The sequence below is a fragment of the Stylophora pistillata genome, chromosome 1, assembly GCF_964205215.1.
Source record: "Stylophora pistillata chromosome 1, jaStyPist1.2, whole genome shotgun sequence".
NCBI classification, from domain to species: Eukaryota; Metazoa; Cnidaria; class Anthozoa; order Scleractinia; family Pocilloporidae; genus Stylophora; species Stylophora pistillata.
In genome coordinates this window covers 11,127,176-11,154,366 of record NC_142519.1, presented here as the reverse complement: position 1 = coordinate 11,154,366, position 27,191 = coordinate 11,127,176, and the positions used below count along the sequence as shown (strand labels likewise).

General features: G+C 39.1%; 3 protein-coding genes across 3 annotated transcripts; all 3 read left to right on the top strand.

The window, feature by feature from the left end:
• Positions 1 to 4,270: 4,270 nt before the first annotated feature.
• Positions 4,271 to 9,964, top strand: LOC148741209 (uncharacterized). The gene is made up of 4 exons (XM_088736530.1): positions 4,271 to 4,538; positions 6,766 to 6,849; positions 9,138 to 9,238; positions 9,580 to 9,964. The coding sequence occupies exons 1-4, from the start codon at positions 4,469 to 4,471 to the stop codon at positions 9,775 to 9,777; spliced, it is 453 nt and encodes a 150-aa protein (XP_088592656.1). The 5' UTR covers positions 4,271 to 4,468; the 3' UTR covers positions 9,778 to 9,964.
• Positions 9,965 to 11,984: 2,020 nt separating this feature from the next.
• LOC148741208 (uncharacterized) lies at positions 11,985 to 13,995 on the top strand. The gene has a single exon (XM_088744065.1). The coding sequence runs from the start codon at positions 12,526 to 12,528 to the stop codon at positions 13,714 to 13,716; it is 1,191 nt and encodes a 396-aa protein (XP_088600191.1). The 5' UTR covers positions 11,985 to 12,525; the 3' UTR covers positions 13,717 to 13,995.
• Positions 13,996 to 19,746: 5,751 nt separating this feature from the next.
• On the top strand, positions 19,747 to 23,174 carry LOC148741207 (GFP-like fluorescent chromoprotein amFP486). The gene is made up of 5 exons (XM_088730716.1): positions 19,747 to 19,887; positions 21,164 to 21,261; positions 21,727 to 21,942; positions 22,248 to 22,457; positions 22,944 to 23,174. The coding sequence occupies exons 1-5, from the start codon at positions 19,870 to 19,872 to the stop codon at positions 23,068 to 23,070; spliced, it is 669 nt and encodes a 222-aa protein (XP_088586842.1). The 5' UTR covers positions 19,747 to 19,869; the 3' UTR covers positions 23,071 to 23,174.
• The last annotated feature ends 4,017 nt before the right edge of the window (positions 23,175 to 27,191 follow it).

The following is a 27,191-nucleotide window of genomic DNA, read 5'->3' as shown; positions in this document are numbered from 1 at the left end:
AGCGTCATCGTTTAGGGTAATTTCATATACATGCTGAAAAACTTGGAGTTAATGCATTCATTGATCCATTCACGGAGAACTTTATCTGTACGACGTACCAAAGCTTGAAAATTCTCATTCAAAGGACCTTCAGAAGGGAGACTGGTAAGGCTCCGGTAAAACAAGAGCTCCTATCTTCTATTTCTTAGAGATTTATCTCTATAAAATATCTAAAGGAGTCATTAATCAGTACGATCTCTGATGGGAAAGGGTTTGATGTCAGTTAAAGAACTTTCACTTCCACACATCATTTGGATAGTCACTTTTCATTAATTATGCCTAAGAGGGGGCCGGCATTTAAAATGAAATATGATCATAGGAATTTCCTTTGAAGCTTCTCTGATTTTAAATCATATTTCATCCCAAGTTATGTTACCAGAAACACATTTTAGGTTTTCCAATAGGTTTATAGTTTCACTGTTCATCTAAACACCATACACAATAAAAAAAAAAGAATTCTAAGCGCTATGCACTATCCACGAGTGAACCAAGACTGAGCAATCTTCAGATGAAACTGGGGTGTGAGAAGTGTCCAGCTTTTGTACAGCACACGAAGCGGAGATAAGGGGAGGTTTTTTGTAAAAATGCAAAGTTGAGGATATGTTTTTCTCTTTTCCTTTTTTCAAATAAGCACCCTCTTAACCATGATGAACTACGACTCTCCTGTTAACTTTACAGAATGTTTGAGCTGTTAAAGGTCTTACCTTGTAAGTGACCTCTTTTCTTGGTCTTCTCTTTGGTATTACTTCCCGTGGAGTGAGGGAATCTTTTACTGCTGTAGTATAAACTAATGAATTTTAACTTGTCGGAACCTGGTTGAAAACCATTCAGTAGTAATTCTTGACCTGGTCTCATCGTTTCAGAAGTTTCAAGTGAGAAAGATGTTGACGAACAAGCAACGAAAACAAGTTGCACTTGTGGAAAAAAACAAGAGAAATACGTTAGATATATCCTGTGTTTCTTTAAAATGCCCGTGCTACAAATTGAATCGCTCGTGTACCCGCCTGTGCAGAAGTTATAATTGCAGTAACACATGAAATTCCAAAGAAGTGGTTATGATGAAAAAGAGTCCGAATAAACGCTGTCGGTGCGGAGCTAGGCGAAAGAGCAAAGGGGCCGGAGAAACAAGTGTAAGTAACAAGTCGTGTTGAGACGGTCTCCGCAAGTCGAAGTGTCCGTGTGTAGCGGGTGGCGTCGGATGCACTGAAGTCTGCAGATGCTTCGACTGTGGAAACGTTGTTCAAGCTCGAGCTGACCCGAGAAAAACCCCTAAAAGAAAGAGGCGCAATAGGGCGACGGTCTCACTATATAAAAGGAAAAAGGGGTCCAAGTTCATGAAAGGTCAAAACGCGGTGGATTGTGGACCTTGGAGGAACATTGAAACCCTTTGTTTGATTGTTTGCCGGGACGTGCTGCAAAGTCACGGACTTTCCCTAAATTCTAAAAATCTGCGTGATATTTATGATTTTGTGGCTAAGTCTCCTGCTATAATGGAAATGTCTCTAAACATAGCTGTCAAGTCCTCAGCCCAAATAGCGGCTAAAATAGCCCTCCTTGGAGGCATTAATGAATCCACACGGTGTCAATTCACACACAAATTACAAAGAAAATACAGCTTTGTGTCGTTATGGAGTGATTACAAACATTTTATAGGAAATATTTGGTGTTTTGTTTCTTCCTATTATAATAAAAGATTTACGCTGCGCTTTAATTTTTATGTTTATGTTGGAAAAGGTACAACTAATCGTATGCGAACTCGTTCATGTTGGATTGCTTTAGAATAAGTTTAACTTGCTGCATATTTAATTGACAACAATAGTTTTCCGAATTACTTGTAAATTAATGATAGTTCTACAATCTCTCATTGATGGCATTCTGTCCTTTACTTTTTGTAAAAATGTCTTATTAAAAAAATAAACACTTGAAAAAGGATATTTGTGTGTATATAAACATATAATGACTCGCAAGAACAGGTTACCTGCGACAGGAAGACAGAAGAAGACAGTCTGCATTTGTTCCAGATGCTATCGTTTGAATTGGCAACTAACAGGCGCATAACCGTTCTTTCTTTAGCTTTTATATGCAGCAGGTTTTCTACGATCGCTTGAGCATTTAACTGATATAAACGCTCTATTCCAGAATGAGAATGAAATACTAACTACTAAACAATACCCCTAAACCCTAACCCCAACCCCTTAACCCTAACCCCTAAATCCTAACCCTAACCCCTAACGCTAACGCTAAACCCAGGCGTTAATGGGTTAGAGGAAGTTTACAAATTTAGCCAAGACGGATTTTTTGCAAATGAATTTGGTAATTTGTGCGTGAAAGCAACAGCTAAACTCTTGAAAATTCCAATTGTGATTATTACCGCTCTCCCTTGAACGCCAAAGATGTCATTCCTTGTACACTAATTCCCAACAATCACTTCCATTTACATTGCATATGATCATTCTGGGCCCAGCCACTGTGATACCACAAAAGGTACTCAATAATTGTTCAATAACGCCAGGTTAAGTTAGCAATAGTAAATTTTTTATCATGTTACATACCTCCTTACTTATCGAAGTTGGACTAAGAGTTGATTTCGGTTCTTTTGTATCTTGCTATTATATAACAAAAAGTTCACGCTGTGCACCACTGGTTAAAAATGAAATGGTTTTTTTCGGACTTTGCATAGCTGTGTATAGCCGTGAACAGCTGTGTATTGCCCTATATAGCTGTGTTTAGCCCTGTATAGCTGTTTATAGCCCTGTATAGCTGTGTATAGCCCTGTATAGCTTTGTATAGCCCTGTATAGCTGTGTATAGCCGCGTATAGCGCTGTAGAGCTGTGTATAGCTGTGTTTGCATAGCTGTGTATAGCCGTGAACAGCTGTGTATTGCCCTAAATAGCTGTGTTTAGCCCTGTATAGCTGTTTATAGCCCTGCATAGCTGTTTATAGCCCTGTATAGCTTTGTATAGCCCTGTATAGCTGTGTATAGCCGCGTATAGCGCTGTAGAGCTGTGTATAGCTGTGTATAGCCCTGTATAGCCGTATATAGCCATATATAGCCATGTAGAGCTGTATATAGCCCTGTATAGCTGTGTACAGCAATATATAACTGTATATAGCTCTGTATTGGTGTATATGTCTGTCGTATGTAAGGTTAGGATATTATATGTATGTAAAGTTTAGGACATTATATGTATTGGGGACATAATAATTCCCCATACATGACGTGGCTACGCAAAAGTTGTTACCGCCAGTTGAGGCAATGTAAACAGCTCTAAAACACAACTTATTAAAAACTGTTAAAATTGATTGTCATCAAGATTAGTGGTTCAACAAAACCGTGGCAAAGTAATTGTTTTTCGTCGACGGTATGTCTGCTTTGCTACATAAACCGATGGAAAACAACTTGGTAGTTTATAATTGGCCCTCAATCATAACGACAGGCACTTTAAAGAACGTGATCTTTACTCTTATCGACAACGATATTCATCATCCCGGTTGTCAAAATGTTGTGCGCTGAGTAAGTCCTTAACTAAATTTGTCCACTGGGATGACAAATTTCATTGTCGATCATGCCGAGTAAAGACTATGCTAGATCACTGTCGATTTGTTTTTTGCCACAATTTTGACGTCCAATAAATCGAGTGATCCGTTGACCCAAGCAGCGTTGTCTGTCGTCTGTACTCTTATCGAGAACGGCAGATTAGCCAATCAGATTGTGGCGTTGCAGCCAACAGTGGTAAAAAACGTTTCGACGCAACCTTTGATAGGGCTTTTTTGGATCAAAACAAGTTTAATACTGATTTATCTTCTGTTTTTGTTTTTGATTATTTTTAATTGTTATAAGCCCGGGAGCGACGTTAAAAAGGTCTTTTTTTTTAAAACAGGTTACGCCAAGAAATCAAACGTTCAATTTTTCGTTTGAGCGGGACTTAGTGGGAAGAGCAAGACAAATGAAATTCCTTCCAGTCCGGTATTATTAAGTGTGGACACCAAAGGTTTCTTTACATCCTTATTCTTTAGTACTAGTTTCCGAATATTACATTTTTACATTTAAAATGTAAACGTAATTAAAGGCACTAAGGGGTAAATGTTCTTATAAAATTAATGCTACTTGTCTGACAGAAAGCCTACAAGGCCGATTTCAAGCCATTGGCAAGTCAAATGAATGCTGAAACCATTAATAATTCACAAACTTAGAGAAAGCGATAAGAAAATAATTGCATCTCGCACCTGCAGTAGTCGCTTTGTTTTTTGGCAGTACGCTAAGAGCTCCTACCGATGAGTGAGTTGTTACATATGCCGTGGACAGTTGGACGCTCGGGGTTAAGGTTTCTATAGGGCGAATAAATGTTTAGCACTACATTATTGCTAATTTGCAAGGAGCTGACGCAGATTAATTGTTGAACTAAAGGCTTGGGCGAGCACGGTGGAATGGCGGAAAACTCAAGAACAGTCTTGATCGCAGTCGACGAGTGTGAACACAGCGAGAGAGCGTTTGAATGTGAGTAAGAAATATCGTGTGCTAATTCATTCAGATGGAAACAATTTTTCTCCAAAGAAATTAGAGTTTAGCTGTTTTGGTGGAGGGTAAGTGATTTCATCTTCTTCTCCGGTTGTCAGTCGATTCGCGCCCGCTTGCCTAGAGAAAAAGCGAGGGAAAGAGAATAGATTATTTTAGGGAAAGTTTTATCGAAACACGATGTAGAGACGATAGGAGGCTGCTTCGCATTTGACGGCGGCGTCGGTTTTGCAGTAATAGCACTAGCCACTGTATAGCGTTTATTTTTTCAGCAATGCATATGGCTTACTATAGCTTTCAATTTCAAATTGAAACAAACATGATATCAAGAATGACTTAAGTATCGTTCTAGACGTTGAGAAAGAGCTCCCGTGTACAATACCGCATAATAGGAAATTCAATTGAATAATTTTTTGCAGATTTCACTGGTAGATTTGTTTGTCGTAAGTACACACTGATAACATAAGATGTCGCAAATTTCGGACTCTGTTAGGAAAATGCCGAAAATTATACAATCAGTTTTTTTTCGGTTTACTGAGAAGAAACTGAATTAAGATTGGGCGGATTTAAATCTGATTTAATCAAAACATTTTTTTTTGGCATTGCTTAAAAGAAAGACAAATTCGGGCCCAATATCATAGTCATGATCTGTGTTGCGGAAAAAGACTGAAGATCATTATATTCAAATGAAAATTGAAATCATCAGTTTTACATTATGTTATGTTCCTTTATGGAATCGCACTTTTGCTGTGGGCATCTAGCGTTTAGGGAGAGTAATCTTGGCTTTGTGTGACTACTACCTCCTTTAAAAAAGAAAAAGAAAAACTTAATCGAAATCGATTTATCATTTTCTCCAACCCTCTGTTTGATAACAAGCTTGTAAGAGGATGTTTCCTGATTGTGTTTCATCGCATCTTAGCTTTCTTGTTTGGTCGACATCCTCTTCACGTTGCCTATAATGAAGCCTTAGCATGAAAATATGTATACGTATGATTTTTTCAAAGGTTTTTACCGGAAAAACGTCCAAATTAAATGTTTTAGGCGACTTAATCGTAAACAATAATGCACGAAATAAGTGATAGTGTTGAATTCCTCGAGGCGACAACTGTCATGTGAAATCAGTCTTCGTACACGATGAATAATTCACAACGGTGAATAATTTACAAGGCAGATTTCAGCTGAAATGGCAATGGATTGCGGTTTGTTTCTCTTCTGGTTCTCTGTTTTTTAAGTTTTAATTTTTTGTTATTTCAAATCAATCCGCTTTGGCTAAAAATAGAAATGTAGGGCAAGCCTAGCGTCTGTTACCGTCCTATGGTCAAAGTCGGCAATCAGTTTTAAAGCCGTATTAAGGAAGAAGGTTGTAGAAAATTAAAAAAAGGCATATCACCCGTAGGAAAGCAGGGTCAGTTCAAATGATTCAGTGAACATGTTTAGGTTTACAAAATCTCATCAGGCCTTTGCCGGATTTCATTATTCATATCTATTTGGGGGACAATTTGTGGTATGTTGTGAAGAAGACAGACTTAAACAAGACATGACGTTTTTTTTTTTTCACCTCTGGCATACTTTCTTGAAATATACAACTGGCTCCGGTTGTTCAAAGGGCGGATAACGCTATCCAGCGGATAAATCGCTATCCAGCGGATAAGTGTTACCAAAACGTACTGCGCTCTCCACCGGATAGAGACTTATCCAGTGTATAGCGTTATCCATCCTTTGAACAACCGGGGCCTGGAAGAGATGGCCATGAGGCCTGGGTACGAGCCTTGACGTTTTCTATCAGGCGGTGGTCATTTCCTCTCTCCTTTCGGTGAAATAAAAATACGCTGTTGGCTATTGATTCCTCTCCTTTGAAGAACTATTTCTTCTGTCAGGTCACGATGGCGTGACGCAATAGCTGCAAACCATCTCCGTTAGTGTAAGCTAGAGATACAGCCACCATTGCAGGCGGACTTGAAAAAAGGAAAAGAACTTTTTGATGGAAAGCATTACATCTTCAAATTTTTAAGATGTTGGAATTGCAATGGTGCTTATCACTAAAGTTGGTTAAAGCTAAATTTCTGTTGTTGCTGTCCATGATTTGTTTATAGCTGACTTTTTATTTGTTTTTTAGGGCTGGTTTTCACTCCGACTATATTCACTCTTTAAGTTTCGCTCACCACCGTTACATTCAGTTTCAGAGGTGTAGCTTTGTTCATGTTTGTAGGGTACTTGAATCATATTCATCGAGAAGAGAACTCCCTGATCGTGCTGTACTGTCACGAGAAGCTTGATCCTCCAGCATTGTTACGTAAGTGTTTGTACTGCCTTAAAAGTTTTTCACCTTAGTATTTGACTCAGTTACGTTCTACCTTCCAATTCTAATTGCAATAGATGTGATTTAAAGAGGAAACTTTTTTTGAGCTTAATCGTCTGTGATAGAAAAATGTCCCCTTGAAAGATCTGGAACTGCATGACCTTAGAGAAGGGAGTCTGATGTTTGATTTCTCACGAGAGAATCAGATTTTTATTTTTCCACGTTTGGTAAAAAAAAAAAACGAACCATTTTTCTCTATTCAGTTGTAAGATTCAGTTGTTTCAAGAGAAGCATACGGGTTCCATTTAGCTTAAATTCACGTTCGATGATCTCTCCGTCGGTATTCTGATAATTATTAAGGCGAAGTAGTTTGTTCATACAAATAAGATACAGATCGTATCTTTTTTGAGATTAATGCTAGACATTTTTTAAGGGCTATCACTAAACCGTTTTATTTGTAGCATTATCATCTGGTGCGCAATCTGTTCTTTTTTTTCATGGGACAGGTTCTTAGTTTCCTAAAACTGCGGGAATAATCTGTGACAATGGGGTTTTGTTTTCCTAAGGGAAGGTACGTTTTTTATTTTGGGGGGGGATGGGCCGGGGCTTCGGAGGGGAGGGTCATTAGTAAATATTTTACAAATTGGGGAGGGTCAAACCTGTTTGATACGCAGCCGGGGGAGGGTCATAGCGTTTTTTTTTGGCAAGGAAAAAACTACTCCATGTCGGTTAGTTGACTTTTAATTATTTGTTACCAAACACGCGAAGTGTATAGAAACCTAAAACTTATATATACAAGCAAAGCTACCAGTCTAAATCAATCTACATCATTTTAAACAGATGTCCAAATATCATGTCAAAAAACTATCTTGTCCCAACTAACGTAATTGTCTCTCTCGACCCGTGCCCGCTTTCGTCCATATTTTGATGCCGGTAATGTTTCCGCGCGGGGCTCTGGTTTAAAATTAGTGTCCGGTGACGATTCGTTACTTGAGCTACTCGGGCTTGAACCGACAACTCGATCTACTACATCACTTTGCGAGTCAGTTTCCACCTCGGAAAGTGACGAGGTCACTTGTTGCTGTACATTTCTGAGTGGGGGCTTCCGAGGTTGTTGACGCCCCATTAAATTGTACAGCAAGCTACCAATGTGCGCTTTTATCATTGCGACTTTTTCAGCTTTCTTCCCGTTGAAGGTGGGAAAAGTACAAGGATAGTTCATCCACCCTCAACGACGACACCTTATCGGAGGTGTACAGTCCAACCCAGTCCATGTCATTGTACTCCCGGTTCAGCCGTTCCATTCGCTCCAGTTTCAGTCTCCTCTTTCTTCTTCTCCTTGCGCACTTTTATCTGGGCAAGGTGCTCAACATACTCTGCTACAAGCTTTTCGGGGACAATGTATTTATATGAAAACCTTCTAATAGCCTCACTGTCCCCACTGACTAGTTCACTTTCCTCAAACAATCGCATAATCTGAGCTCGAGGCTGGAAGTCATCCGTCTCACGGCCATCGGTGGAAGTTGCACTCCAAGAGAGATAATGGAAGTTTGGTGGCTTGCCATAGTCGGGATATGGTCGTCGAGTTGGAAGTGGAGCGCTGGCAGTCTCATCCTTCTCGCAAAATTTACATAGTTTGCCACTTCTCTCTTTACACAACATTCGCTTATACTCCATATAAAGCTCACCTTTCTCACAAAATGCTATTTGAGAACTCAGTATATTCGCCCTTTGGGTTCCGGGGAAGCACCCCAGATCTTCATCCTTCCACTTCTCTGGACTTGTACTTTCACTTGTTCCCGCACCCGATGTGCTACCAACAGAGTCAGAGGAGTAGCGGGCATCCTTTTTAGAATGGAGAGTCGGCAAACAGCCACAATAGCCACAAGTTGCTCCATCTGACCTCATGAAATCCTGGAATTCTCCAGAAGCGCATTTCCCTCTTTCTATTCTTCGCACATCCTTGCCCATTTTCAAGTTTTCACCGTGCAACGCCACGCAATTGACTGCTATGTGCGCAGACACGGTTATGTGAGCAACACTTCTGTTCAGTTATTTTCACTTCCGGTTATTTTTGTCCCGGAGGAGGTGGGGGGAGGGTCAGATCCTTTTTGTTTAGGCATTTATGAAGGGTTATGCATTAATACAATCTGGAAAGTGGGAGGGCCACGACTTTTTTGGCAAAAAATGTCTAAAATACCCCGGCCCACCCCCCCCCCCAATAAAAAACGTACTTTCCCTAAACCTCTCGCATAACTTCCTTCCCATATATTTACTTGCAGATTCAGCACATTCAGAAGAATGGAAACAAACTTTAAAAGAACACGACGAGAAAAAGGACAAGGTTATCGAGAAGTACAAACACAAGTGCGAAGAGAGGAGGGTAAAACCTAATAATAGTTCACAATTATTCATTTTCACCGATATTGAGGTGAATAATTGTTTGAGGACATACCACATAAAAACCAAAAAATTGGTTTATTTCTTTCAATATACCAAAATTGTCGGAAATGAAACTCTCGATGAGCGAATTTGTCTCATCGGCTGCTCGTAGCACTTCCGAACTAGCCAATCAACGCGTGCGAGAAATACTATTCATCTGTGGGGAATCATGACTGATATTCATTTTGATATTGTAAGATATCATGGCCGTATTTTCACATTTTTTTTAAAAGATAACTACATGTATACTAGTTTTGCTTTTCTTTTCGTTTTATGTTCCAGTTTAAGGCGAAAATCAAGGTAGAGTTTGGAAAACCGGGCGAGACCATTCACAGAATAGCTGGTCAAGAGAAGGTGACTTGCATTGTGATGGGAGGCCGCGGGATGTCAACACTGCGGCGCACATTGTTAGGTGGAGTCAGTGATTACGTCATCAAGCACACTCAGATCCCTGTTATCTTTATACCGGGTCTGCACTGAATGACGGAGGCTTGGGAACAAATTATTCTGCTGCTTCATGTATCGTTGTCTTTGTTTCCACCAGAAGGTGAAATGCGTTAAATTAGTGGAAATGTACACTTTGTTGTAATTTAAATTTTACAATTTGAGGTAGATTAAAATGTTCACAGACAACGTACAAAGTAAAAGTCTGTCACTTTCTAACTCATATCATGTCACTGTTGATTATAATTTTCCTCATTCTCCGGGCCGTTGATATAAATCCTTGTTTGACTACCGCTTGGTACCAATGTAGAGAGATTCCAAATCGCATTTTGATGATGACAGTGCATTTGGAAAGCAGGGAACACTACTGCCGTTTATGGTACCAATAAAAAAAATAAAGTACTCTATGCCTGAAAAATGTTGCCCTTCCTGTCCCCTGGATAATAAGACGTAGAGGACGTTTTCAGGCAGGCGAAAAATCAATGAGGCTGACTGCTAAAGAATGGTTAACCGGATGACTCGTGTACAGCGTCCTAATAGAAGATAGATACAATCGTTTGTACCAAGGGGTTGAGCGACGTTCAAAAAGCCTTTCCCCGCCCCACCCTTTGTTGATAAGGTGGTGCTCTCGATGCAGGGATAACTTTATTCCGTAAAGTCAAAGTCGTAATTAACAAACTAGATATGCTGATTTTACTCTACATTGCAAAAGCACGTGCAACAGGCTACGAATGCTAATTTACTGTGAATTACATGTGCACGTGCACGTGCACGTGCAACGCCTTCCCCCATTGTCTCCACATCAAAGATAAACGATTGCAAGCTTCTTAATGTTGACTCACCCTAATCAGACGCCCATATAATATCTAGCCCAAGTGACTTGGGGCAGAAGTTAGACAATGATTGAAGGCCGCAGTCTGTCAAAGCTTCAATGCATGCACATTGTTGGATGGAGAAAACGATTTTCGCGCTCTCTTAACTTTTTTTTATACTCGAACAAAATAGCACTAAGCATTTTAATTTTTCTTTTGACGACTGTGTCCTTCGAGGTGTATAAATAGAATGAGCGCTAGAAGTTCTTTTCTGTTCTTTTTTTCTTTTTTACTAATCTTATTCAAACAAAAGAATGACTTAAAAAAAGCGTTAACTAAGTCATTTTAGAGATTTTTCTAGGGGCACACTGAATGAAATCCGAGCAAGGAATTTTTTTACTTCGTAATTCAGAAGACAAAAATGCATACCAGGCGCGCGCTGTAATAACCTGATCATACACGTACCAATTATTCAGAGCCCGGTTATCCGAAAGGTGTATAACGCCGCTATCCATAGTGCACATCTCTATTTGATGGAGAGCGCAGTACGTTTTGTCAACATTTATCAACTGAACAGTTATTTAAACGTTGGACAGAGTTATCTGCCTTTTAACCAATTAGCTCCTGGTGCTCCTTTCCAATTTAAAGGTCCACCTCTTAATTTTGCCGAAGACTCCCAATGGAGTCTTTTTTAACTGTATAATGGATTGCTCATTACTGGTTCGCTCAATTGCATTATGTAATAACCCGATTAAAGCATCACAACAGCTATGATTTGAACGACGTCAGCGCACAGGCTGAAAAACTCTAGTCATCTTACTATGGTAGAGTGAAATGACGAGGTCTACCGGAAATGACGTCTTGAAGTGGTGTGACCTCTAGTTAATAATTTTCGTTTTGTTTAAGTATGAACCACCTTTAAAAACAGTGTTCTTAATACCTCGTTAACAATATAGAACTGTTCAAGTACGTACCAAATGAGTTGTATTCTTTTACTGAGGCGTGAGTAGTCCAGTGGTCAGTGCGCTGGACTCTAGGTCAGATGGCCCGGGTTCAAGTCCTGGCTGGGGCTTGACGTTGTGTCCTTAAGCAAGACGCTTCACTCACATTGCTTCGTCTTCTCGGATAGGACGTAAAGCCGGAGGTCCCGTCTCCTGCACCTATCAATTAGTTAATTTCGGCAAGGGACGTTAAAGAACCCACATCACGAGATTACTGTGATGTGGTCTGGCCTGTTTACTGGGAAGGGGGGGGGGAGGGGGCATCTGTAAAAATTTCTCCTTTATTAATTGTAAACTGCCGCCGGCAGTCTGGAAAAGTCCCCCGCACAGTGTTGTAAAGCGCATTAGAGCATTTACATGGAAATGCGCTATAGAAATTGATCTATATTATTATTATTATTATTATTACTTACTGGCTTAGTAATTGCAAATATTTCCTGCTTAATTGACAGTCTGAATCAATTCTGCTTTTCTTTTGTTTGGGATCAGTGCAAAACAAAGCTGTTAATCACCGATTGTGTCACTGCATGAGAAGGAAAGAAAAGATACTGTAAGAAGAGGCGGCAGAGGTCAATTTTCTCTCGCTCTCTTGCTTTCAAGGCTGTTTGTGTACATTTGCGTCGTGATGAATATTTGAGTAGGCGCAGTTTAAACCAAATATTTAAGAAAGGGAATGTGGCTCATTCGACACGTGAAAGAGAGTCTTTTTGATGGATGTTTCTTTCATTAATGCAAGACCGCGCGTTAGCTCTCTGTGAAAAGCTTCATTTCCTACCAGATTGACGTACAAGCTTTTAATCGTCTTCATTTCCTTAACAAAGACTTCAGGAAGGAGCGGCTTGAGATCACAGATGCATTTCAGCTGTCCTCAAACACAGATCTTTAAAAAACCAAACAAGGAAAAACCACGGATCGACAATTTAAGCATTTTTACGACCAGAATTCGTTAGTGGACGGTGAAAAGGCAGGGGATGAATAACCCTGCAAGACATAGACGTAGCAACATGGCCACCGATCGAAATACACGAGGTAAAAATGCATTGGAGTTTGGGAAAGCTACGATGTATGTGATTTCTGAGCAAGGTCTACAAACAGAATCTTCTATCCCCACCAAAGCCACCGAGGACCGAATATTTTTGGACAAGGCTGTTTTCTCTGGAAAGAAAGTGAACTTTTCTCACACTAGATCAATCGATTTCAGTTGGAAAGAAGTTGCTAAGTCTTCCAAGCAAGACAAAGAACTACGAGTTTTGAATCTGAATGAGCTTGCCGTCAATGATAAGATAAAAACATTTGGTTTCCCTGAGAAAACTCGATATTTCGCAGGTACTGAAAGCTTTGGGGAGAATCCAAATCGAACGAAGTTGTGTTGTTATGCGTCAAAAGTTAATATGAAAAAACAGTATATACACGAAGAAAATTTATTCATCACTCGCTTGAGCAAAATCTGTGATGATTCTGTAGATACTTTTGAGAAAAGTACTGCAGAAAAAAAGCCTAAACGACAGAAAATAAGCAAAGCCCAAAACAGGAAAGGGGAGAGAATTTTTGAGAAAAACGAGCCTCCTTGCAGTCATGATGTGGATTCACTGAAGACCGAACAGACATTCGAACCCTTTGAGGATTTGAAGACTACTGGTTCCTCTCAACTGGAAAATGATTCTGAAAGCTCTAGCCCATTTTATAAAGATTGCACTTTCCAAGATGAAAAGCTTGATAAACCTGGCAAATGCTATCTGAAAAGAATATTTTATTCCAAAGGACACCTTCAATATTCGAAACCTAGCAACATCAGGTGCTTACCACAAATAGCGCGGAAGTCGGAAAATTGTGAATCTGCGAAAAATTCACAGAAAGTCGACAGGAATAGCAGCTCAAGCAGAGAAGTGGTTGGGGAGAATAACATTTACAAGCCTGGAAAAAATAAACTCTTTCCTTTGAATATCAATGTTAAAACCAGCGAGGCACAAAAGCATAATTTAAAGTCCATAGTTAAGCTTCCGACAGTTGTAGACAAAACAACTGGAGAGGTTCACCTGTCCTTAGAAGCAATTGCTTTCGAACAGAGTGACTATAATAAATGGTCGCGAAGGCGACAGCAAACAAAACTAGAAAATACGAAAATGACATCTTTTTCTTTCCCTTTGATTGCCAAAAAATAGTCGTTAAAGTGAACACTTTGTCGGTGCTAAGCGAGCTAAATTGATAGTTATTATATTTTTCTTATGATGGCAACAAAGTATATAACAATATAAAAAAACAACTTTGTTTCGAATTTGCATGGCACAAAGGTCTAATTTTGGCCAAAACAGATGTCATTAGAAGTTAAAGATGAATTTGCATAAGTGGTCGATAAATGTTTTCTGCAGAGGAATAATATTACCGTAATTGTTTACGCTGCGTAGGTCAGAAAAATACACTAATAATTTCAATGAGTTGTATATTTGTTTCACCTTTGCTGTTTTTACGATTCTAGTCGATTTTAGGCTACCTGATTTCTTTTAACGGCTTAGCACGGCTGAGAAGAGTTTCATTTCAGAGCGCTTTGTCTTAGTAACTTCGTAGGTGTGCAACTCGAACTAGGAGCCCGAGCATTTAATGCCGTCCGACAAATTTACACAGAATAATAAACAACTAGTCATCACTTCTCGGGCTAAAACGTTTTTGTTCCGCCGCTCGATACGAAAACCCGAAAAACCCAACGGGGTAAAATGGGAACGTATTCCCCATCCAAATGCAGGCGCACCAACCTCGGGAGGTTAGAGGTAAAACAGCTTAATTACATGTGAAATAAAATTTAACGTAGAAAGTGAAAAGTTCGAGAGCTGAGATGAATACATTAGAAATGTCAAAGCTTAAATACGCTATACAACAGAAGGCTCAGTTAACGCCATAGCGGCCCACGTGCTAACATACCAATAAGAAAATATTTACATTCTTTTAGCACTGCTACTTACAGTTTAGTTCCGTCGAATGTAAATACATACTTCAACCAGTGAGAAAAAACGTTCACATCACAACATAGTTAATCGAGGATCACAAGACTCACAAGGAACCAACCAGAGTTTAACATAAAAAACTTTGTAAATAACGCCCAACTTGAATAACCGCAATTCGCGGTGGTTTTAATTTTTCATCAGACAGTGTGATTGGCGTTAGGTTACTGAAAAATAATTCCAACACTCCTTTAGAAAATGTTCAACAGGGCAAGGATCTGGGATTCAGAGATTCCCAAATTTGAAGGAGAACTCCTTGTTTACTTTCTCGAATGCGGCTCTTTTTCCTTTTCCTCCTCCCACCGCTACTTTGAAAATTCGTATCCTTTGATCAGTCTTTTACTTTAAAACTAAGCTATTTATGTAATATAGCTAAGAAAAAATTACCGTTATATCTTGATAAACAGGATTTATTCATTGAATATTGAACTTAGCTGCATTCAGCTCACCCTGTTATGGCTGTTATGCAGTTTTCGTTTTTAGTTTGGCATTTTCATACTCAACAGCGTGCTGGTTACCCCGTGGGGAAAATATGAAAATGAACATTTGCTGTACGACGCGAAGACACTCAGAACCAGTTGATCATCTCTTAAGTTCTTTTAACTTGCCTTTCTCACCAACAGTTGTTTTATATAATGTAAAGAGAAAGTCTATTCTGATAGCCGTTACTGTTAAGCACCAGTGACAAGGACTGTTACATTTATTTTGCTCTATAAAAAAGGGAACAAATTTTCAAATTGTTTGACACTTTCATGATCACAGTCCCATGTATGAAATGATCTAAATAAAGTTGATCATCGATTCTTGTAGGACCAGTAATATGAATCTGGCATTTACTAAAATTTTCTCAATACTTCACCTTCACCATTGTTTTGGTATATTTTTTTCCAAACAAATTCTTCCAAGGAAACTCTTCCTTAAAAACTTTACTCGTTCCATTTTATTCCAGACTGTAATCGTAATCAGCTGATCACTTATGCAAATCAAACAATAATCTCTTAGCTGATACTTTCCTCCCCTTTTTTCTTTATCACCTCTCTCTTTGGTGATGTATTGATAATTTACGGCGGAATTACTCATTCAAAAGCACTTCCAAGAGAGGAAGTGTCAAAGAGGCAGTTTTAGACGAACACACAACCATGCTTTTCATCGACTAACAAGGCTAGACTAGATTGTAAAAAAGCTTTTTCAGGGAAAAACTTGGAACTGGGCTACAGAACCAAATTGAACGCTCTTTCATAATTTTGGACCAATGAGAGATATTAAACCACAAATTTGTTATTAATTTGTCGAGGAACGGACGTCAGTAGTAGTTCGTGCGTGACCATATGTCATAATCACTTTCTTTAAACGTGAAGCACTCCATGCAGCAATCTGGGAATTTCTTCGTGTAAACTTCGACTACTTTGTCTTGTTCATTTTCACTCTCACACCTCAAAATACTTTCATGTCCTTCGCTCAGGAACTCTATGACTGGCGCTCGAAGATTTTTACCTTTAATTTGCTTTTTCTCTCGGAATTTTGCCGTACATGGTCTGTCATTTTGTCGATGTACTTTCTTCGTCAGCCTACTGATTTGATCAGAGTCTTTCCAATCTTTATCGTTATGTACGGACGTTCCTTTCTCAGAGGTTAATATGCTGCTTGTAGAGGCTTTATTTTTGTTCAATCTTCGGTTAGAATGGACTTTCGTGCTCTTTCCTTTCGATGCAGCAGATGGCATGTTAGCTGTTCCCGTAGGCAATTTTTTCTCCTGTTTAACCGGCCTTGTTTGTAAATTGCAGATTGCCACATTCATGCTTTCAGGATATACCAGGGTTGCCCTCTTATGAATAGGTTTTGTTTCATTGCCTCCTTCCCTAGTAGCCTCTTTGTTGTTCCTTGTATTAAAACTAAATCGGAAAGGTGTTGATTGTTGGCGATACACGAGCGGCTCTTTTCCAAGATACCAACCTCGAACAAGTCTTGGTCTTCGATACAATATTTGTTTATTGTCAAACGATGGATCGGACAGAAATTCTTGTTGTGTTGCTACTTCCTCGAAAGGAACTAATTTCGGTTTCAGAATGCTGCTTTTCCATCGCGGATATCTTGTTTCCTTATCAATATCTCCAATGTCTTGGCGATGCAAGCTACAAAATGTCGGACTTCCGTTGTTCCTTATGGTAGAATATTTCAACTCTGTTGAGCTACAAACACGTGCCATAAAAAAGAAAGTTCCTACTTTGGACGACTACTCAACTCCGTTTTAAATCTGACTGATACTCTTTCAGATTTAACTGCCCTTTTTTAATTATTTCATTTAAAAGTTTAATTAAAGTTTTCATGTCTCTTGTGGCAATCTTGCAATATTTACTTTTTGTGACATATAATTTGTCCACTAGGAATAAAGTCCAAATGCTCTGCGTTCTATTTTTCATTTTACGGCTTTCTTTCTTCACATGCCCAACATTATGCCGGGTGAAGCCGCTCTCAGTCTGGGAAAAGTAGATGTTGCACGTCTGTTTTTCAGGACGTTTGACCCCGTAACTTGGAGAGTAAAAAGAATATAAAGTTACTCTTCTTTTAGCAGGCTATGTTTGACGCAAAACAACATTGGAAAAACATTACGTCGGCACATCGTATGCATAAACATAGCAGGTTTTGGTATCCTCTTTATTAAGGCGAAACACTGAGCGATTTTGTTGAAATACTATCTCTTAAAACGGTTTTTGTGCGTAATCCACGGGATACTGTTATGGGTTAAAGTAAAAAATAATTAATAAAGGTTTGTTTTCATTCTATTTTGCTCTGTTTGGTGAGTTTACACTGACTAGTTTCACTTATTTATTTCATTAGAGTAAAAGAAACTAGCGTTTGGAATGTGGCGATAAAGACAAATAACATTTAAGCCAAGGTGCCATTTAAAGCAAACGAATATATATGTTTTGTTTTCTGTTTTCCGTGACGGGAAGAAATTGTCCCTCTGTTTTGATATTGCATCTTTAGGTATCACTGCATTTGCCATTTTTTACACAATTTTATTCAAGATTTTTTAAAAATCCTTTGAACAGCTGTAGATAGTTTCTGAAGTTTGAAGAAGACATTAATACATTAAGACAGCTTAAGAAAGTAAGAGAAGGGGGGAAGGGGGAAGGGGAAGGGGGAAGGAGGGAAGGGGAAGGAGAAGGGGGAGGGGGAAGGGGGGAAGGGGGAAGGGGGAGGGGGAAGGGGGGAAGGGGGGGAGAATTTGGTTATGCCACGATAAAATATACCCGATCTCCCTCTAAGTTTCTTTAATATTCTTGCAATCCTCCCCCTCATTGGTAGTTAATAGGCAATTTCCGAATTACTTTTGGACTCTTTTTCAAAACGACGCCTGGTGCTCAACCATTCTTGTGAAAACGAGTTTAATTTGCATGTGAATGAAAACTTATAATCATATGAAAGGATAAAGTAAAAAAAGTCTTTATTAAGCATTCTAAACAACAAACGTGTTTAGTTACAATTATATGAACGTATAAAGCTAATGAACTAACTAAATTACTAACTGACTAACTAATAAGAGAACAAACATCTATTAACAAAAGTCCTCTTGAAACGTTCAGTTCTGACAAGCGGGAGAATATAATTATGGCGCCTCTTACGTAGAGGAATCATTGGTCGCTCAGGTGGCAAAAGGTCATCTAAAGCTGTTATAAAATTGCTGTCGGTGATCTTGGCCCACAACTTCTTATCTTTTAGAATAATAATATTTTCAATCGAAAAAAGCTCTTTTTCGATTGAAAATATTATTCTAAAAGATAAGAAGTTGTGGGATGAGCACCAGGACTCGTTTTGAAAATGAGGCCAAGGGTAATTCGGAAATGGGCTATTGGTTGTAAGTTGTCCCCCCCCTTTTACTCTGTTGACACCGACTAATCCCCCTCTGTTTCCCCCTGAAAACCATAAGATCTTCCGAAAATCCTCCAACCCTCCCCCCCAAGCGATAAATAGTTAGCCAGTAATATTCCCTCACCTTCTTCGGCATATACCAATCATCCCTACTGTCTCCGACCAGTCGTAGAATTTTACTCTATTTGGTAATTTTCTCATTAAATTCATTGAAGTGAATGAAGCTTCATCAAATTCGATAGCAGTGTTTATCTATATGGCCTGCAATCGGAAGGCTGACTTAAGGAAATCAATTAAACTGCAGGAAGGTGTAAGTCAAATTTTGCAACTTTTTACAAACCAGCTTATTATACTGGATCAGTTCAACATTTGTACTGACTAAGAAAAAATGTCTTGAGCGACAGAATTTTTGCGATTTCAAAAAAGATGCAACAAAGTGGTAATTGAACTTCGTGTTTTGCAAGTTCGGTCGAAAATCAAACTCTTGTTATTCCGAGTCACGCATATGATTTCAGACCAAATTCTACTTCACTCAGTTCAACTATCATTACTTACTAGGGATGTACATATCAATAGACAAAGCAATTGGATCCACGCTGTACATAGGTTTCGCGTGTGGGGGATCGTAAACGGCAACTTAATCAAAAGAAGAAATGACTCTTCCATAAGCCAGCCTTCGATCAACGAAAAAGCTTACTAACCAACAAATTACAAAGGCTATAAACAGTCTCATGTCCAACAAAAAGGAAATGAAAGAGGTCAAAATTTAAAAAAAAACTAGGGAAGTGTCAAAGGATGCACTAGAAAAGTCAGTGTGTATTTTCATCTCTCATGATTATGTAATCATTCATCTTAATTAATAAGGACTGCGGGAATTAAGTTTTTGCCGCGTCACAACGCAGTAGGCGCGTGCAAATCCTTTCTGATTTCTTATAAGCCACCACGATGGCCGCGCCTGAATAAGAGGATCAGTGGACTTTGTTGCAAAGTTCCTGTAGAGTTTAATCGCGAGGTTTCAAAACTTTATATTTTGTTTTTCTGGTCCAATCCGATTGAGGCAGATCTCTTGGCGCCCAAAATGAAAAAAAATATATGCTCAATGGAAATCGATTGGAAAAAAAACAAAACAAAACAATGAATGCATGAAGCTCTTTGGCCTTGGAATTCTTAGCTTTGAATACTTAAAGGGATACCCGCGGGTTAAGCATAAACCAATTGTTAAATTTCACATGATGGTTCGCGTGGAATCATCATCATTAAACATCACATGATGGCTCACGTGGGATCATCGTCATCAAAGAGTGTTTCTTTGTTTGTTCTATTTAGCTTTGACATCAATCCACCCTAACACTGCAGTCAGTTCAGCTTGGTCGGCGACGGAGTGAACTACAACAGATTATCTCAACTCGTAATCAAGTTTTGAAAATCAAGCCATTTATCCTCAACATGTCTCATTCAAAGCAAGTAAGTGAATTCTAGTAATTGACTTAGCAAAGAGAGTTGCCATTAAATCGACCCTGCTAACAAGGAATAACATAAAATCGTCCTAGCGCAAACCGCTATGCCACACCCAAAACATGCTCTGCAAACCTTATGACCTGACATCAGGTAAAGCAATGATCCTGGCAGGTGAGCTGCAGTTTTGGCAATTACAGAAAAGAGGCTTTGAAAAATTTAGGCATTGACAGGATTCAAACCTGTGCTTCTCAGATTCTAGTTGGGCGCTGCTACTAACTAACTAGGAGTCCACACGTTGGAGGAATCTGAGCTTAATCTTTAATGAAATGAATTTCATTTGACCTGCGGATGAAAACCAAGTAAATCAACAATATTCTCGGGTGACCTGCAATTTTCCTGAGTCTAGCCTGTTCTCAAGTAAGATCCGCAATTGTAAAAAGCACAAACTTGATCCTTGCTACAGGTCATTAATTATCGGTAAGGGGGGGAAACGGGGTTGTTTGAAAGAGTTTGGTTCTTTCGCGATGAAACTGACCTGACCCCCCTAAAGTTCTGAAATATTCTTATGATTCCCCGGCCCCTCTCGTAAACGCCAGTTAATTGGCAGTCAATTTGTAGAGTCCCTTCATATTTTGTTGACGACCACTAATTCTCCCTTGGTTCCCTCTTAAAACTATGTGGTCTCCCCCCAAAAACTATCCACCTCCCTCCCTTGTGATAGATAAATACTTATCCCTTAGAGTAACGAGCCAATCTCAGTAGTGACACAAAGTTGACAAAAATTCTGGAAGGCAAAAGAAAAAGGATAGTCTGAACTTGATCGCATTCTCTTCCAAAGTTAACTTGCCAGTTTGAAAAGCTATTGATACCGATTTATGCCCCACAAACCACAAACAGAAACATGCCGCATTGATCCCATTGTTTACCTTTACTAATTTAATAATTACCCGTCAGTGATGGCTCCTTTAATTCATTTCGCATGTCTTCAAGCTCCCAACTCAGTGTTTTTCTCTGATGAAATGAAATAATACAGCTAAAGGAAATGATCAAAGAGTAAGATAATCAGTTGTTCAGAAAACAGACACAAATGGTGTGAGGAGCACAGTGTTATTTTGAAATGGCGTGAGATGTATCTAACAACAGAAACCAGTAATTAATATCGTTTTGTTTGAGATAGTGTGTATGAACTGAATACAAGTAATCCGCTGGAAAACCAAATTAGGTCTCTGAATTATTCATTTCAGTAGCAAATAACTTTCTTTGTCTTCTTATTTACCGTCAGGGCATTACCGACAAAATGGAGTTGAAATTTGAGATGAATGGCTGTGTCAATGGACACGACTTTGCAATCAAAGGAACTGGAAAGGGAAACCCTAACGAGTGAGTGACTCCTAAAAGACAGACCTTAAATTATGTTATTACCATAGATTCAAGAGCCCATTACTTTATGCATTACAATTCATTGTTAAACACAAAGTTGAAAAATATTACATCATAGTCGTCAAAGAAGGGCTTGATAATGTATCAATGATGTTTGGAAATTATAACTTTTTGAAAAAGAAAAGTTAACAAGATCAAAGATTCATAAGAAGATTAACAGTCAAACTATGAGCTCCTTTTTATTCGATTTTTCAAATTATCAAACATTCTCGTAAAAGCTGAGTCACAGCTAAATTCATGTATTATACTTTAATCTCTTAAATGTAGGGGTTATGCAGTATTTGACTTAAGCATGAATCATCAGGGGCATGAAATCTTTTGTCCACCCTAAATTTCGTACATTTCCAGTGATAAATTAGTGGTTTCTCAATATAATTTCCAACACTGCTTATCATCTTATTTTAGAGGGAAACAGTATGCAAAATTTACGGTCCAAGGGGGACCCCTTGCATTCTCCTTTGACATACTGTCGTCAGCATTTATGTATGGAAACAGATGCTTCACTAAGTATCCTGCCAACATACCTGACTATTTCAAGCAAGCCTTTCCAGCTGGAATGTCATACGAAAGGACATTCATATTTGAGAATGGTGGAGTGGCTACAGCCAGTGGTGAAATTAGGTATAGAAGTCATTTCTAATATGGTATTAAGAAATACTTTTAAAAGTAATCTTCAAAGTCATTTTTTACACGGAAACCATGTGTTGTCGACCTACAGGAAGGCAAAACACAAAAAGCATAGTGGCCTAAGAATATGCAGGCTACTGCAGTTTTAAAGGTGTTTAATTCTTATAACCTAATGGCAAAACATAAAAAATTAAGATGATACTTGTGAGTAAATGGACTAAAACTGGAAAACGTCGTAGCGGAAATGATTAAATTAAGCAGTAAAGCATCGTTCTTTTTTTTTTAACCTCAATTTACAGACTCGTGGGCGATTGCTTTGTACACACATCCATGTTTCACGGCGTAAACTTTCCTGCTGACGGACCTGTAATGAAAAAAGAGACAACTGGCTGGGACCCATCCTTCGAAAAAATGACTGTCTCTGAAGGGCTGTTGAAAGGCGATGTGACTATGTTCCTTGTGCTCAAAGGAGGTGGTTACCACAAATGCCACTTTCACACTACTTACAAGTAAGACTTTTGTTTCTGGATGAGGTTGGATGGTTGTGAAAGGCCATTTTGAATGTTTACCTCTTCTCTTTTGCTTTTTCAAAGTTAAAGAAGCTGAAGACGACACACACTAATTTTTCCTAAAATTCATTATTACATTTGGGATTCGCGTATGAATAAACTCCACAAGTAACAAAAAGATAACTTATCCTCTGTAGAACTCAAACCCCCTTTTTCGTACTTTTTCTTCACGCAATAATGCCAAGGGTGATGTATGGAATAGCCATTAATGGTGAAAGTAATTGCTGAACTATAACGACGAAATCAAGGCAAAGTTATAGAAGTGATGTTTGCGAAGGAAATCAAAACACCCAACACTCTTGAAAGCAGATATACGCTTGTTCTTTCTTCATTATTATCATTAGTGACATTATAATTTGTTTGGTTTTGATTCGTATTTTTCCTTGCTCAGTTTCCATTTCTCTTTCCTTTTTTTTTTTCGCATAGAACAAAGCAGCCAGTCACACTGCCCCAAAACCATGTTGTAGAACATCGCATTGTCAGAACCGGCGATGGCAACGTAGCCGAGCTGAAAGAAATAGCTGTGGCTCATGCAAACGATTTGGAGATTTAACTCTCCGTAAGATGGAAGCATTTTCATTATATCCAATCAATGTCCTGAGTTCATTGTAATACGAATCAGGTCAATTGAAAAATAAAAAAAAAACATTGATCAAATCAACTGTGTATTGCGAGTCGTAAATTCTTCTTGAGACTTAAAACTGGAAGTACATGTTTTAAATAAATAAATAAATACGTAAACTGAAGCTCCCCCTAAAGGGCTTTTCAGCCACAATGTAACTAAGTGCTTAAAATCCCCACCGGCAGGGGCAGACCAGTGGGCAATTTACAGAGCGCAGCTGAGGATTTGAAAGAGGAGCAACCGAGAACAAATCCAGGGAGGGGCAGGGTGGGGAATTTGAACCCGGGACACCAGATTACAAGTCCAGCACCCTAACCACTCGGCCACGCCGCCTCCTGTATTGGCGATTCACCTCATCAAACGCAACTATTTTCCATGACTGTCTACATGATAGTCAGACACCCACAACTCTTTTTCAACAAGAGGCTACACGAAACCTATATTCTGGCCAGATTTGCGGTTCAATCAATCAATCAACCAAGCAATCAATAAATCTTTATTCCTACTAAAATAAAAGACATATCTTGGCCCCGGCAGGACCAATTTTCAAGGTCTTAAAATAATTGAAAAGAATTTGCTACAACACTCAAGGTCTTAAAATAATTGAGAAGAATTTGCTACCTTTCTATAACATCAAGAAATGGTTAGATATTCTAGTCTTCACGGATAGGGACGAATAAATGGAGGTCCCGTCTCCTGCAGGGTTGGGGCAGGAGACGTTAATTTCCCACACACGAGATTACTGTGTGATGGATGTCCTCCCCTGGGGTGGGATGGGTGGGTTAGGACAGCAGGTCTACATCAGCTATTACAGCTGCCAATTAATCAACCTGCTTAAACAAATAAATGAACTTAAACTTAAACTTAAGTTACATCAGCAGTTAGGAGTCTAAAAATACATAAGACATACAGTATACAAATAATAGAAAGATAAAAATACATGATTTACTATATACAAATAATAGAAAGATCAGATATTATATTTAAAAAGAAGCCTATTTACAAAAACATTCTTAAATCTGTCAGTCTTTATATCCGGGCGATGAGCACTTTTGTTTCTGACTTGGTAATTTGTTTATTTCTTCTTCGGAATGATGTTACTGAGCGGGCAATCGGGATCCACTGAAAGTACCTTGAAAATCTTCTTATATGCCTTTCTAAAAGTTCTCGATTGTCCATTCTCTTAGATGTGTGCAATCAAATTTTAAAGTTGGGTAAAATGCGCTGATTGACAGTGCCGTCAGTTAGTCGAAAATGTATACATCCACCGGCGCAAACTCAATATAACATAATATCCTCTTACCCTCCATGTTTGCTGTATCACAAAAGGGGATTGCAGTCCTGAAATTGTTGCATCGCTCTCACAATAACTTGGCAGGATGGTCAACACCTCCTGATGATGACTGTTTACAAGGATGTGATCTTTTAGGCGAAGTAATTATAGCCTTCTTTTCAAAGAAGTGGGAACAGGGAAACCTCGAGATACGCTTTGTAAGCAGGGTGTGTCGAAGATCAAGACCCAAAAACGAAGACCGAAGACCGAAGACCGAAGACCGAAGACCGAAGACCGAAGACCGAAGACCGAAGACCGAAGACCGAAGACCAAAGACCGAAGACCGAAGACCGAAGACCAAAGACCCACTGGTCTGAGACGAAGACCCTGTGGTCTGAAACGAAGACCCACTGGTCTAAAACGAAGACCCACTGGTCTAAAACGAAGACCCACAGGTCTAAAACGAAGACCCACAGGTCTAAAACAAAGACCCTCTGGTGTAAAACGAAGAGCCTCTGGTCTAAACGATATTTTAACGATGGTTATTTTAATTTGGTATTTTAACGATGGTTATTTTAACTGGCGATTTCAATCCGACTTCAACCGGCCTGCGCCCCGACACAATTTCTGGACCTAATCACTTGAAACAACCAGTCAAATTCATCACAAGAGACTCTGGGATACTTGACTGGTTTTTTACTAATAGACCTCATACCTTCGATCTTCAGAAGCTACCTAAGCTTGGTTCATCGGACCACTATACCATCCAAGCGCGCTCAACTGTCAAACATCTATCTCAACACGATTCTATAAAAAAAAGTTTATAGAAGAGAGCAACTGGAGACAGTTTGGATCTTGGATTACGACTAAGGATTGGGCTGAAATTTACAATGCCTGCCTCATGTACTTCAAAGTTCGAGTTATTCTCTAAAGAGCTTAGTTCAGCTATTAAAACCTTTTTTCTATGGAAAACAGTGAAAATCCATGTGTATAATAAGCTTTGGATCACAGTGAAACTGAAATCTATGATCGAGAAGCGACAAACAGCATTTATTAAATTTGGGAAAGACTCACCCATTTGTAGACTCTGGCGGAATAATAATTGATGTAATTATAATTAATTGATGTAGTCAGCCATAGAATACAGCGGCTTTTCGTCGTGCAGGACGATATTTTTTCGATGGCTTTATTATAGCGAACGCGGAATGCCAAAAATACTTGATAAATAGGCGATAGACGCATGAAAAAACCAGATGAGGGTATGAAAAGCCTGTTCTCGATTAAGATTGCAAAGATTTAATCGAATAATATTACACACACGATAGGTTTTCCATTTCTTTAATACAGAAAATACTGAGAAAGTCACCACGCCTTCAGTGCATCTTGGTTGAGCGTGGCCCTTTAACTCAGGATTTATCGCGTGGTTACCTGGTGAGAGTGTAACGAAATCTATGAAAACTTAACCAAACCCAAAGGTATACTTATTTCTTGAGTAATTCACGCGTGATTCACACCAAAGATGGCCAAACAAAAAACAAGACGAATCAAAACAAGAAGGGACTAAGAGACAGAGGAGTGGTCTGTTCCCGCAAGCGGCCCTCTTTCCCGCCTTAATGGCCGCGGAAAAGCCATTGCCGCCGGAGCCGTAACCGGAACCGCTGGTTTTAGTGCCAAAAAAGCACTAGAAGCCATTACCAAAAACTAAGAAAGCGATAATGGCATGAACTTATTCAGAATAAATTCTTGATTTCCTTCTCTATTGTGCTCGAAAAAACTGCCCTAACTATAGTTGTAATTACTGATTTCTACTATCAGACGTATCTCACGCCATATCATAAAACAACACAGTGCTCCTCTCACCATTTGGGCCTGTTTTCTGTACATTTGAAAAATTAGTGAAGCATGTTTCTGTTTGTGGTTTGTGGGGCATAAATCTGTATCAATAACCTTTCAAACCGGCAAGTTAACTTTGCAAAATAAAGCGATCAAGCTCAGACTACATTTTTTTTTTTGCCTCGTAGAATTTTTGTCAACGTTGTGTCACTACTGAGATTGGCTCGTTACTCTAAGAGATAAGTATTTATTTATTACAGGGGGGAAGGGAGACGGAGGATTTTTTGGGGGGGACCACATAGTTTTAAGGGGGAACCAAGGGAGAATAGATAGTCGTCAACAAAAGATTAAGGAACTCTACAAACTTTATTGCCAATATACTGGTATTGACGGGAGGGAGGAAGAAAAAAAACAGAACATTACAGAACCTTTAGGGAGTAGGGTCAATTCTATCGCGAAAGAACCAAACTCCTTCAAACACCCCCGTCCTACCCCTAGCAAAGATTAAGTCTGCGCCTTTTACAATTGCGAATGCCACTTGAGAACAGGCTAGGAGTACCAGGAAAATTGTCAGTCACCTGCGAGGATCATCGATTTACTTAATTTTCATGCACAGGTCAAATGAAATTCATTTCATTAAAGATTAAGCTCAGATTCCTCCAACGTGTGGACTCCTAGTTAGTTAGTAGCAGCGCCCAACTAGAATCTGAGAGGCGCAGGTTTGAATCCTGTAGAAGCCTAAATTTTTCAAAGCCTCTTTTCTGTAATTGCTGAAATGGCAGCTCACCTGCCAGGATCATTGCTTTACTTGATGTTAGTGTCAGGTCATAACGTTTGCAGAGCATGTTTTGGGTGTGGCATAGCGGTTTGCGTTAGGACGGTTTTGGAGTTATTCCTTGTTAGCAGGGTCGATTCAATGACAATTCTCTTTGCTTAGTTAGTTACT